Source organism: Limulus polyphemus, unplaced genomic scaffold, assembly GCF_000517525.1.
Source record: "Limulus polyphemus unplaced genomic scaffold, Limulus_polyphemus-2.1.2 Scaffold590, whole genome shotgun sequence".
NCBI lineage: Eukaryota > Metazoa > Arthropoda > Merostomata > Xiphosura > Limulidae > Limulus > Limulus polyphemus.
In genome coordinates this window covers 84,255-99,154 of record NW_013666200.1, presented here as the reverse complement: position 1 = coordinate 99,154, position 14,900 = coordinate 84,255, and the positions used below count along the sequence as shown (strand labels likewise).

The 14,900-nt window shown below is 34.6% G+C and overlaps 1 protein-coding gene across 1 annotated transcript in view; it reads right to left on the bottom strand.

The window, feature by feature from the left end:
• The window catches only part of LOC106459307 (disabled homolog 2-interacting protein-like), a 140,503-nt gene that overhangs the window by 41,988 nt on the left and 83,615 nt on the right, over positions 1-14,900 (bottom strand). The window contains exon 5 of the mRNA XM_022385761.1: positions 505-602. Coding sequence (XP_022241469.1) covers positions 505-602 — 98 coding nt within the window. The remainder of the gene's footprint in view (positions 1-504; positions 603-14,900) is intronic.

Genomic DNA, 14,900 nt, shown 5'->3' with positions numbered 1-14,900 from the left:
AGATACATAATACCCCCCCCCCACCCCACCACACACACACACTAAAAGGTTTCTCATCAGAGCATTCTTCAACCAACTATGAAATACAATTTATGAAAAAATGACTAAAAATATAAGTTAAAAAGCTAAATTTCTGTAAACCATGCAGAACTTTCATGGAACAGCTAACAACAAACTATTTGTGCCAATAGTAAAAAGTTTTAATGCTTCATCTTTTCTCACTATTAATGAATCTTTAGCTTGTGGACATCAACTCTAAATTAGAAGTGGAAAAATGTTTTCTTGAAAAAGGGGAAAAGCTTATAATAATGTATTCGTATGCCTTGAATAAGCCGGGGTTAGTGTTTTTGTGTCTAAGCCTTCTCTTAACGTAATAGCCAACAAACTCTTATATTTTCATATATAATATAAATGATTGTTAAAAGTTTTTAAAAAAAACCCATTAAAACAACATGGTTAAATTTCAGTTGAAGTGATAAAACCTTCAGTAATTCAAAAACGTACCTGTCACCATATATGGTGCATCGCTTTCTTTCCAACTTTGTAACACTTTTGGTTCTTTTCAAAGGGTTGTTTTTGAACGATTTCTTGGAGAAGAAATTCTGTCAAAGAAAAATTACACAAGAAGAACTGAATACTACAGAGAAGATTTCTTACTGGTCAACAAGTTATATTAAATGTTAGATTAATTTTCCTTATTTTACACGTAGAATTTAGGGGGGGAAACATTACCCTGTATAAGAAATTACTAATCACGTTAAACTGAAGTACCCATCGTAAGTTCCAAAGAAGAGTTAACATAAGGATAATTGTCCTAGCTCAAGCGTAAAGAGCAGCTAACGTTCTCGGTTGCTAATATTTATCTAAAACTAGTAAACGATAAAATTGAATGTCTCGTCTTCTTCTGAATTTAAAAGAGATTATGTTCCGGGGGGCGGGGAGAGAAAAAAACTTATTTTCTCACGTGAATAAGCTGACAGTTTTTCGAAATACCAGGTTTAAATTAATAATCAATAAGATGACTCACCTGTAATGGAAGCTTTTTAAAGACTATGTATATCCTGTATATCATGGGATGCATAATAATGCTTGTAATAAGAGTAAACATCATTACATCTTTTAATAGCTGTTTGTGTGTTTGTTTTCTTACGTGAGGTTATACTTGGTATACCATTTTCTATCCGACCGCAAGATCAATGCAACACCTATTTTTACTTGCTCTCACTAAACGTGATAAGGAAAATAAAAATCAATTTATAATTATTTGTTTGTTTATACATCCATAGCAGTATTGTGTTTGTGTCTCATGTTTCAAAGTAAATTACATGATCATATTAACTTCTAGATCAGGGGAAAACATTTCTAAACTTTTATTGTACTTAACACTGGAAATGACTACATTTAAAATAGAAAACAAAATACTGAAAATATACAATGTGATAAAAAGAACAGGCTCCGTTGTTACTGAAGTAACAAACATGATGAATAAGGTCATATCATTTACTTAAGTCGCTGACGTTTCTACTAATGCATGTTTCTCAGCTGAACGGAATATACAAGTTTGTAAAAAAACAAGATATTAAAGACTAGAAATTAAAACAAAACAGGATATTAAAATGACTTTGAGGCTGTCCTACTTTTACATCTTCGAAGAAACTGAAGCTAAACCATAAATATTAATACAAGTCATCAAATTCGGTACCGTGCCAAATTTAATTCTCTTCCCCCAAAACATCATGTATTCAGAGATAAGCATGACTGAATTTTCTACTTATTTGCAAGTATAAGATAACTTTTACAAATGAACTACGGCCGTACCTGCAATAAAATTTCATCACAAGTTACATATTCCAACATCATTGTGCTGTAATATTTAGTAATGGTCAGTTTAAACTGTTACAGTCTACTCATAAAATACTACGTAAATTACAAAACGTCCCCCCTGATTATTTTCATATTTATGTCGCAATGGACTCAATTTGAATTAACACTCCGATTTCATCCTAATTAATTGATCTTAATTTATTGTTTAGAAGGACAAGTCACGCGGTCACAAGTAATAATCTGCCCCTTATTCACTACTTGGTAGCATTTTGAATGTGTTGAATACGAAAGTGTTTTGAAGTTGTTTTACATTACATCGCTTAGAACATTAACAGTAACACAAAAATCATAATGCATTTTATATTATATTGTTTAAGACTTACAGTACAAACATTAAATGTATTAATTTATATATATATATATATATATATATAATATATTACTTAGGACATCAACAACAATAGAACTCTGTGTTATTACTGGCAGTTCACAGGAAAGTAACAGTTGTTTAGAAAAATGTGGAATCTGGTGTAATTCTACCACTACTAACAGCGTAGTAAATAACAGCCGAAGAGTTGTTGTTTGTAATTAAAATAAAGCTACACAATGGGCTATCTGTGCTCTGCCCACCATGGGTATCGAAACCCGGTTTCTAGCGTTGGAAGTTCGCAGACATACCGCTGTGCCACTGGGGGGTAGGGAGCAGCTGATGAGTACAGATACATAACTTAGTTCAACAAGTGCTGCGATTTCGCTAAATAAAGTTACGCTTGGCTAAATTAAGTGTTTGTGAGAAATGGCACTGAAACTACCGTTTGCTTGTTATTAAACATAAAGCTACACAATGAAGTATCTGTGCTCTGCCATAGCGGGTATCGAAACCCGATTTTAAGCGTTATAGCTCTCAGACTTACTGTTAAGCCACTGGGAAGGGGAGGGGTACCGAAGCGATGAGGTTCGCCGAGGCAAAAAGTCTCGTAAAAGCCCGAACATGCCTAAAATTTTCAAATTGTGAGGACGAACTTATTTCCTTGGATTTTTAACAGTTTCAAAAAGATACTTTTTGCATTTAAGTTGCGTCATAGCATCAACGTATTATCAAGGAAAGGAAACAGTGTTTAGGTATTGTTAAGAAGTTAACCGCAAAGTTGCTCAACAGTGAATAAAATTACATGTCTTTTAGGAGACTGTACTTGTAAATACGAATGTATCGACGACAGCGAAGTAACATTTCACCTAATTCGATCCCTCATAGGCTTACTACTCATTAGTGTACCCTAAATGTTATATCCTATGTTCCTGGAATTAATTTCGTAACGTTGACAGAGAAAAATCATTATCTAGTTCTTATGATATTTTGATTGTTATAAAATCCTTCCTGTAAACGGAGAGAATTACCATGTTTTAGATTTTAAAAACGTAAGATATATTTCCATGAAGCAAAAATTCTCTAACACTAAACAAGCCTGATCCGTCTTAACATGTCTTTGTAATATTTTCGTTTACTGGTAACATTTTCACTAAACTACTGGATTTACATTATTGTTTGGATCCAGCTGTCTAAACACTTAGTGATGATAAAGCAAATGTAATCTAAATGTAAGCATAAAACTTTTACGACGAATCACAATTTTGAAGTTACATAAAACAACAGTGGGCAGTTAGGCATAAGAATAAGTTCCTAATTAGGACGGCGGGAGGGGAGAAGATATCAGAAAATGTTTTACGAGTTCTTCCCAATACGATTACAAAATGGAAGTTGTACTTGTGGTGGTAGAACAGTGGTCATCCATACCTTTTACCAATTAGTTCTGACAAAAATGCTAACTTTATATATGACTGACTTGATCATTCGTTACCAAGAATCTGTTGTATCGAACATAAACAAGAGTGCTGCATTTATCAAAATAGAGAAGTTTATCTTTTAATCCCCTTAAGATATTCTCCTCATTATCGGTCAAGATACGATTTGATAGAAACATATCAAAAACGTCCATTGTTAATTAATAAGAGACATTTTGACTCTCTTTTATTCATTTATACACAAGTCTGAACAGCATCTATAACAGCTCCAAAGAGTTTGTTGGCCGGTGAAAACAAAAAACATATTTACAACATGGTCGATCCTACTTCTTTAATAAAGTTATATATTTACAACATGGTCGATCCTACTTCTTTAACAAAGCTGTACATTTAAAACATGGTCGGTCCTACTTCTTTAACAAAGCTGTACATTTAAAACATGGTCGGTCCTACTTCTTTAACAAAGTTGTACATTTACAACATGGTCGATTCTACTTCTTTAACAAAGTTGTACATTTACAACATGGTCGGTCCTATGTTGTAAATGTACAACTTTGTTAAAGAAGTAGGACCGACCATGTTGTAAATATATAACTTTGTTAAAGAAGTGGTCGATCCTACTTCTTTAACAAAGTTGTACATTTACAACATGGTCGGTCCTACTTCTTTAACAAAGTTATATATTTACAACATGGTCGATCCTACTTCTTTAACAAAGTTGTACATTTACAACATGGTCGATCCTACTTCTTTAACAAAGTTATATATTTACAACATATTCGATCCTACTTCTTTAACAAAGTTGTACATTTACAACATATTCGATCCTACTTCTTTAACAAAGTTGTACATTTACAACATATTCGATCCTACTTCTTTAACATATCAATCCTCTCTCTCTTTTATAAAAAACTGTTATAGGCAAACAGACAAATATTCTTGCAGTGCCCTATCTAATATCTTTTAGGACAGAAAGGCAACTGTTCACGATGTTTTAAGTCTGTAATATAACGATAATGCTTCTATTATTATACACAATGTTTATATAGGATTTTCTTTCAGCTATAAACTCACGACTGTACGAAAGCCAGCAGAGTAGCATCCCTTATTATAGATATTATGCTATGAAAACGAAATAGGCTATAAACCTTAAAAACGTTACGCATTTATCCAGAAAAATAGGTCGCATGCCATAAAATACGTAAAAGCGCTGAATAAATTACAGATTAATCTAATGCATTGAAGTATTAAACGCAGACATATGTCTAAGTACATATAAATCTACGTCACCATAGACTTATCATAATCATTACAGGAATACATTTTAGCCGTTGATTTCTAAAAGAACACTGCATCATGTTTGTAATAATATAGGTTGATTTAGAACGTTTTTATTACGTCTCCTCCATAGGTAGGGAGTCATTGTATTTTCTGTTCGTTTCTTCTTGTTCTTCTTTCCAACAATCACAAGGAAGGAATGGTTTCAAATGCACATCAACGAAAAGGTACACGATTCAGCTACATACGGTGCATTTGAAACCATTCCTTCACTTAAGTAAGTTGTCAACGAAAAGGTACACGATTCAGCTACATGCCAACTTACTTAAGTGAAGGAATGGTTTCAAAAGCACATCAACGAAAAGGTACACGATTCAGCTACATACGAACTTACTTAAGTGAAGGAATGGTTTGAAATGCATATCAACGAAAAGGTACACGATTCAGCTACATGCAAACTTACTTAAGTGAAGGAATGGTTTCAAAAGCACGTCAACGAAAAGGTACACGATTCGTACAGTTACAGCACTTCTTCATAAATATTACACACCAAGATATTTCTATAAAGGCTTATCTAATGTATCCACTAAAAATGTCTTGTACACGAGCATCGTAGGTTTATCCATCAAGACGATTTTCAGCACAAGTAACGCATCGTACAGGAGTAACCCAACTCACCAATCATTTTCTTATACACGTGTAACGCAAGTTATTCTTCAAGATTATCATGTATTATAGTAACCTAAGGTAACTATCAAGTTTATCTTGTACAATAGTAACCTAAATTCTACGGCAATACTATGTACAACAGTAACCCGCGGTCTATATGTATATTGTCTTTTATAACAGCAACCTAATTCATGTGTCAAGAACACGTAAAAGTAATTTCTTTATAATTTCTTAACGCAAGAGTAACTTATATTCCAGTATCTTCTTGAAAGCTAGTAGTCTGATTTTTGATTTTATATCTGGTGCCATCCATAATTTTGAATTACTGACCAGCAAGAAGGCAGCCAGTTAGCAGAATCCTACTACCCACCATTCACACTAGCGATTGACTGCCACTCGTATAACAATCCACAGCTTAAAATGCGAGAAGTAAACTTTGTGACATCGTATGAATTCGTACCTTTCTCGCCAGCTCCCAAATCCTGAGCTGAAGCACAGGGTCAACCCTTGCCCATATATATAGAGAAGCCCCCCCACACACATTTTCTACACACGTGTATGCAAGAACATGTCCCCCCCCCCCCGAAATATATAACGCTTTCGTTTTATGGCGTCGTAAACTGAATGATCCTCTTGATACAATGTTTACATGGATATATTAACCTTCGTTGATTAATATACTCCTTTTTTTTTAACAAAGATGCAATTAATCATGAATGACAAGAACTGAAGAAACATAATCTCAGAACACCACAGATCAATACAATGGTAAAACCAATACACCAAACAGACTAATTTATATCTTTTAAATAGCCATATCTCTAATTCATCTTATGTCATGGGTTGTTTTTTCACTTTTGTTACATTTTAGAAAGTTTTATGACTGTGGTTTTAAGAATGTATCATGTAAACACGTGATACGATAGCAGTAAAACCAACCGTCTCTTAGTTTTAAGCTCTCCTCAACATACTCGAAAGATACGAGAGTGCACAGCTTTTATTAGACGTTACAATCAGCATGCAATGGTATGATTCAATTTCAATGACGTCATCATCGAGTTAACATTCCGTATAACTCGTATACACCACCGATATCTTTTTCGTATCTGATATCTTATCAAAAGTTTTTTTATTCTTAAAAAAATATTACTTAGATGCTTTATTTACAGTTCTTACTATAGCAATCTAGGCTCTGTTTGTAATCGAATCATGCCTTAATTGTTAAATTACTTTCCAACTAAAGCCAAGATAAGCTTTGACTACAAACATGCCTGCGCAATACGTCACAGCTGCAATACATTTAATGGATCGCATTTCGGCACTTTAAAAACCATCTATGATACAAAAGATAATATTAAAGATGCCTGTTGACTTGTAATAATCTGGTGAAAGACATTGTACAGATGATTTTTTAGTAAAGTCCTTAATCATTTCGTGTTGTATGATAGTACTGTTAAACAAATAGAAGACTGACAGATTATTGCATATGCCACAAATATTTTTCTTTTTTTTTTTCTCGTTACGTGCAAGGGACATTTTCTGGTAGATTCCCTCGAAAAGTAATGTACCATCCTTTTGACCTAAATTCTTTACCGTGCCTTATTAATAAAAATATTCTTTTAAATATCCACAGCGTCATATTAATCAATTTTAATTGGTGACGCCAATAATGATAATAATATCATAATTTTCAGAATAATTAGGTGTATTATCGATTAAAGTAATCAAGTGACGTACATTATTCACTGTAACTCAATGATCAGAACAGCTAGGTGACGTAAATTCTTCACTGTACCTCTCCCCCACCCAGTGGGTTGGCGGTAAATTTACAGACTTAAGACGCTAAAATACAGGGTATGACTCCCCACAATAAACGGAGCGCAGACAGCCCATTGTGTAGCTTTGCGCTGAATCGAACACTATATCCTAATGATTAGTTTGTTTGTTGGGAATTTCGCGCAAAGTTACACGAGGGCTATCTGCGCTAGCAGTCCCTAAGTTAGCAGTGTATGACTAGAGGGAAGGCAGCTAGTCATCACCACCCAACTCCTTTACCTGCGAATAGTGGGATTGACCGTCACATGATAACGCCCCCACGGCTGAAAGGGCGAGCATGTTTGGTGGGACGGGGAGTCGAACCCGCGAACCTCAGATTGCGAGTCGAGCGCCATAACTACCTGGCCATGCCGGGGCTCTTACTGTTTAGAATAAGTACGTACCGTAATTTTTTTCACTGTTCCTTATCGAACATAAGTAACCTAACTTTTTTGTTGTTGTACCTTACTATTTATAAATGGCGTCGATTCTTCGCTATATCGTACTGCAAATATAACTAAGTAAAACAGATATTTCAATGTACGTTATAGCTAACTGGCCAATATATGATAACAACTGACAACTTGGCAGAATATGATTGGTTAATAATAAAATGTGTTTATTCAGAGCTGCAATATTCAAAACTTTGCTAGACTTCATTGTTTAAAATAACTATGTAATCAAGCCTCCGCTGTACTCTGGTGTTGGCCTGGCATGACCAGGTGGTTAAGGCGCTCGACTCGCAATCTAACGAACGCGGGTTCGAATCCCCGTCTCACTAAACATGCTCGCCCTTTCAGCCATCGGGGCGTTATAATGTGACGGTCAATCTCACTATTCGTTGGTAAAAGAGTAGTCCAAGATTTGGCGGTGGGTGGCGATGACTAGCTGCCTTCACTCTAGTCTTACACTCCTAAAATAGGGACGGCTAGCGCAGATAGCCCTCGTGTAGCTTTGCGAAATATATAACAAATAAACAAATCCTCTGGAATATTACAATATTTTGGTTTGTTTTTTTAGTATCAAAATATAATAATGACAAATTTAGTTTTATGTGGAAGTAGAAAGAACTTCAACACAATATTTAGTACATCTTACAAAAGCATCTATTTACCTGACTAACCCATGAAGGTTTGAAGTCAGAATAAAAATAATAGTCACTAGCAGAAAAAGTGGTTCAGCCACGAAGTATATGTACTGATCTGCTTTTCACACAATAAGAATTACAGGAAGTTGCATTCAATTCCTGCCCTTTGAAAAAGAATCTATTACGAAAGCATTTAGTTCTGTTTGCATTCATGACGGCAAGTTTCATTAAAGACAAAAAACAATGTGAACGATAAAGTAATATTGTATATTATTATTCACCCCTCCTTTTTGAATGAAACTTGGAATGAGGCGGAAATCACTAGTGTTCCACAACTGCATTAAGATTTCTATTCGAACATACATAAAAACATGTAAACATGCACCCATTGATCGCATACACACCGCTCAAGAATATTAAGGGATAATTAGTGTTTTCTATTTTCTAGCTACGACAAGGCAAACATTACTGTTGTTTTATTATCTCAATGGCACGCCTGAGTTTATTTTGATGCAAAACCTGTATCACGTGACCAGTCACGTGATCTGATAAGTAAATTTCAGTTGTATATAACAGTAAAGGAAAGAGTGCGTGTTCTCCGTTAGCAATTTGAACAACAGTAGTATACTTAAGAGAGACCCATAGTGATAGTGAAACATCCTAATATTCCAACAAAGACATCTGGATAATTCCATGATGTGAAGAGCATTAATTCGACTAGAAACAAGTCAAACACAATAAGTCGTGGAAGGGTGGCTACGAGTATCACAATATTTAGCTAACAGGCTGCGAGCTCGCTTTCAGATCAGCAGAGACTTGAAAATGGTTGACCATTTTCGACTGCTCCGCAAGGCGACCGTAATATTGGCATCTCAACTGATTCAACAATTCAGAACAACAATTGGACCATAACTTCAGCATGCTAACGGTCGGAAACATGCTTCTTAAGTTTGGTCATCATAACATACGATCAGTGGTGTGGGTTTCTATAACCCAATGACTCTCTACCGGTGGGCCGGGAGACGCGCAGTTATGGGACCGCTATGGGCTGGGACTGCCCTAAACAAGGGTGTCATCAACTGCTTTTACTATTGTCACTAATATTCGTGTCTTGAGCTGCGAAACGTTGAGAAACTCTGCTCTACTCATATCGCAAAAAAATAAGACTGGGCTCAACACATATCTTAATCTTTTATTATTCTCAGACAAATCCAGAAATTGTTAGTCTCTTGTGTAGCCATCCAACTTTAAATAACAGACAATTGTGTGCATATAAATGTCAACTAGCTGTCAGCAGCCTTAGTCTTTTGCCAAGATAAACCACCAATAACGTTTACTTACAGATTATATAAATGTACATAATTTGTTTTGAACCAATGAAATTATTTATTTTAAATGTTGTTGTTTTTTCAGCAAGCTACTTGACACATGTAAGAGACAAATTGACCGACAGACAGATGCGAGTTTCCGTTTAATGTCGCGTTGCATATGACCAGTGTGACAGAAAAACAGTGGAACTTGGAATAAAACGGTTAGGGAAATGAATACCGGAATGGAGCAAAGCTTCAAGAAAGAGATGAAAATATTGATCAAAGGTAAGTAAGGTCACGTTCGTAGTAACTAAACATGTTACACGCACTTGTAACAGTTTCCGAGTAATCAGTAACTTGAAATCTTTACGTAAAACCGTTTCACTTAGTGTCTGGTTGTTATAATAATACACAATGGGCTATCTACGCTCTGTCCACCATAGGTATCGAAACCCGGTTTTGAACGTTAATAAGCCTTCATATTTACCGCTGAGCCACTATGGGCTTTACTCAGTAACTGACTTTCACTAAAATGTATATTATTTGCGCTAGTTCTGTGGATGGACGGAAGAGAAGCAAGATAACAATACAGACTGCAGAACGCTCATAATGTTGGCGGTGTGTACCGAAGGCCAGGTTAAATCTACTGGGATTTGTGTCGGGGGGGGGGGGACATTTATTAACTTTCACCCACAGCATTAACTAACATAATATAACGTTTAAAAATATTATTTTATTAATTGTACTTTCTATACGTTTATCCGCTGGATTACAATCGTTATACCTTGATACTGAGACGTAGCTATTACAGAATCAAAGCAAAATACTTTATTTCATCGCAAGAAAAGCATATTATTTTAAACCAAAAAGTTAAATATATAATGAACGAAAACGAGAACTGGACACGAAAGTATATGGGTTCACATTTTTGTTTAATCGCAAAGCAACACAATGGGTTAACTACGCTGTGCCTATCGCGAATATCAAGCCTCGATTTTTAGCATTAAAAGCCCCTAAACTTACCGTTTATATGAGTTCACATAAGGTTGGAAAAAATTTGATCGGATAAGAATGATAGTTTCTTAAAGATCATGTCTCATCAACTCAGTTTAAGTTAATGATAAGAATGTTACTGGCGTGGAAGTTTCTTTATATATATATATATATATATATATATATATTCTCACATACAAATCGTTATATTATTTAATTTCCAGCTTGTGCACTAATAAACCGTCAGTTGTAGGTGGTAACGTCTGTCCTGATTAAACAGATATAAATTAACATGTTTTATCATAAATAATACGATAAATGTTCGTTATCAAACTATTCATAAACAATTTATAGTTCCATTAACTGTTTGTGAAAGCTTCCATTATTATTTTATAAACATCATAGAATATAGAGACATGCACACATACACATTACATATATATGTGTATATATCACATTTAATGTGTTTTCAAATTTATTAACTATCAATTTTCATAAAATAATCTATTATTATTTTCACAAGGATGCCAAAATGGAAATATCTGGCAAAAAATGGTTCTTTTAAAGTATGATATTTTTTTCCATAATACACTTATTATTGTTCTTTAACGTAATGGGCTATAATTTCCATTTTTAACATGAGATTTATGTAAATGTATTCTTAAACGTCTGTTTTCGGTTTCTCCAACACTTCTTTGCTTGAAATAAAAACAAGAAAATACATAAATAACATTATGTGAATTACAACTAAACCTAGAGTTGGTAAAAAAAAAAAAATTCTCCCCAGTAGGGTCTGTTGTTGTTGTTTTGTTTTTGAAGTTAAGCACAAAGCTACACAATGGGCTATCTGTGCTCGGCCCACCACGGGTATCGAAACCCGCATTCTAGCGTTGTAAGTCCGCAGACATACCGCTGTACTACTGGGGGGCAGTAGGGTCTGTATAGGCTTCTGCAGAATACGTTACAGAGGGGAGTAAGATGACAAAATGATATCGAAGCTATAACTAGGGAAACGCAAAATTGATAATCCAAGTGAGGCAAGTGTCCCCCCCCCCCTTTAGACGCTCATGAGGGTCTGTAATATATTTAGTGTAGGTAATATAACTTTTCATACAAACATAATTTGATTTATTGCAGGGAAAAATACTTTCATCAGATATTTTTTGTTGTATACACTAAATATATTACCGTGAAAATACAGTAATGAGAACATTAATGTGTTTTTACGGACGAAAAATATCATTATCGGCGAGGGTACCCAACCGATGATTCAATGTATTGTAATCAATGTGTTTTAGTTAATGATACATTAACTTATAATATTTACTATACGAAAATTTTGTATAACAAGTATAATTATAATATTATTTTAGTTCTGACCTACTTAGTTAGCTTACTTTTGATCAAAAGATCTTAGTAAGTGTTTGTGATCACTCATCCTTACTTCAGACCTAATTCACTGCGTTGCAAGTCATGTTCTAATAGGGTATGAACCGAATCAGAAAGAACTTCCAACATAGTTAAATGTAGCTCTCTCCAGATGATTTGCGAGAATGAAATTGGAAATGTTGTTGTCAAAGAAAGAATTGTAACAGGAAAACTGCGAATTTTGAAAGTTCCATAGTTACATGCAAGTGACGTAATAACCTTGTATATAAATTACACTGACGTTTTCGATTGAGATAATTTGTCAGTCGCTGGATGAAGTCAAGATCCCCTCGTATAGACGTCATTGTCCATTGTTTTTAGCGATAGTTTGGTGGTATTTTAATTATACTTTCTTCATGTAGAGTTTATATATATGCACACTTTTTACTCTTCATGGCGGGAGAATTTGAAGCTATCTAACTTTGCACGCACTCAGATTTTGATGATTTTTCGGTAGCATAGACTGAAATAATTTACTGATCATAGTAAGAGATTTGTTATCCAAAATAAATTTGTATTCGAATGTTTATGGCAAAGCTACCAAGTCCATTTGCCACCATCTCTAATTCTGAAATACTTACCAGAGGACACTATCACTCTTACAATGCATTCACAGCTTAAAGTAGGGTGGATATTTTGCGGTATTGCACGGATTCGAACCGGGTTCGCCACCTTTGAAATTCAAAGCTCTACCAGAAGATTTGCCAATATGAAAAAATATGCTTCCTATATAAAAACAAAACCAAAAAACTCATGTTTTTGTAATCGACTCAACAGCTGTTTGTATGATCTAGAGATTCATGGACTTAGTGTCATTTGACAGCTTTGAATTAGATCGTTTTTATTATGATGGTCTCTTTTTCACACTATATTTCTCTAACCAGAGACACTGTGAGAGTTAATGCTCATCACAAGACATTTCTCTACGTGAGTTTTACTTAACTTTTGCATCTCCCCTAAACGGAACCAAACACAAATGCTCTACCAGTTGGGCTATAAGATTAACCCTCGAGTTGTTTGTAGTAAAGAATCTTTTGGTAAATAACACTCCCACGCTAGATATTATTCTTCTATTTAAATTATCACTGCCTCATGGTCTAAGTGAGGGGGGTGACGTTCGTTTCTTTCATCTAGACTAAAGAAACAAAGGCCCAAGAGGCGGTGAGATATAACAAAATCACTTACCAACTTCTGTACGTAAGTAAGCTATCAGTGAAATATAAAGTAAACTGTTATAAAATAATATATATATATATATATATATATATCCACACGCAATGAATAAACTTGATAGAAAGTCACGTTGAGATGAAAAACATCCATATGAAATACTCCTAACAACACTTAGGGGAAAAACTATCTCCGAATAAGTTTTTTGAGAATCTTTAAACTATGTGACGATGTTAGTATAAGCCCACATACCAGAGATTACGCTAATTTAGCAGTAATAAGAATGACACTATTAGTCCATTACATGCCGGAAATAGGTTATAACAGTAATTGAAACCGCCATGACGTCACACTCAGTACCTCTTAATTTGCCTGTGAAAAATACAATTGCAGAATTACCAGAGAAGATAATGAATTGACGTAAAAATGTTCAGCCTGACGATCTATGACGTTCAATTTCACATTTCTGACTGCCTTATTTAATAGGCTTTATAAAAACAATGTGAATTTAACCCGAAGTCTAGTATAACAGATATATCAATAGTAGTACTGTTTGGGCGTATAGTCAGTGCGTTTTGGAAGTGAGCCAACTTTGAAAACCAATTTTCGTTTCTAAGAACCACTACTGGTCTGAATGTTCGTTATATTCCAGCCCCTTACAATGACGCAAGTACCATACTCATAGCAAGTGGTGTTCTAATAAACTTCATTGAGACGGTGAGAGTTATTAGTTTTCCGTTTTTGATTTTTGGTTGTTTTTTTTTCTAGTTTGGCCTATTTGATATTTGATCCCAAAAAAAGCAAAGATAAACGAAGTGTATTAAAATGTTTTTTGTCCTCAAAGTCTTCTTTGCTAAGCCTTCCACTTCATTAAGCATCTTATACCATAAGAAAACATTGTACAGAGAGAGATACTATGACAACAAATCTTAGATATCTCTTACCTTGTTAAATCTATTAGATCGTAGATATCTCTTACCGTGTTAAATCTATTAGATCGACATAAATGTTTGGAATACGTGGCTTAACTGATGTTCTTGTATACAGTGAATATTAGGATCCCACAGAACCAAATCTGTACACTCCATGTACTTACATAAAGCTCATTATAAGATGTGTCAAATGAATGTTTGAGCCTTATAAATGCGGACATGCGGATATCCTCGTTAATCTTAAAAACATTATAAAACCTAGGATCTTTTCGATTTTCACTGGGACCAGAATGTGGTTACCTAGCCAGTAAGAGCGTCGTTATCAAAAAGTTTATTTTACCGCCTGTTAAAAGAGGAGCTAGCAATCGAAAGAATCTAAACGAAGTCCTGTGGAAACCAAGAAAGAATACGATTGGATAAGCTTTTAAAGTAATGTTGACTGCCTCTCAATTTACTGACTTATTCAACAGTGACCACTAAGTAATTCCATATCATGTAGTAAAAACTTTACAAGTAAACGTTTATATGGCAGAGGGTATCTTGTACTAAAAACCAATATCTTAGTAAGAAGAAAACATGTAGATACAAAAC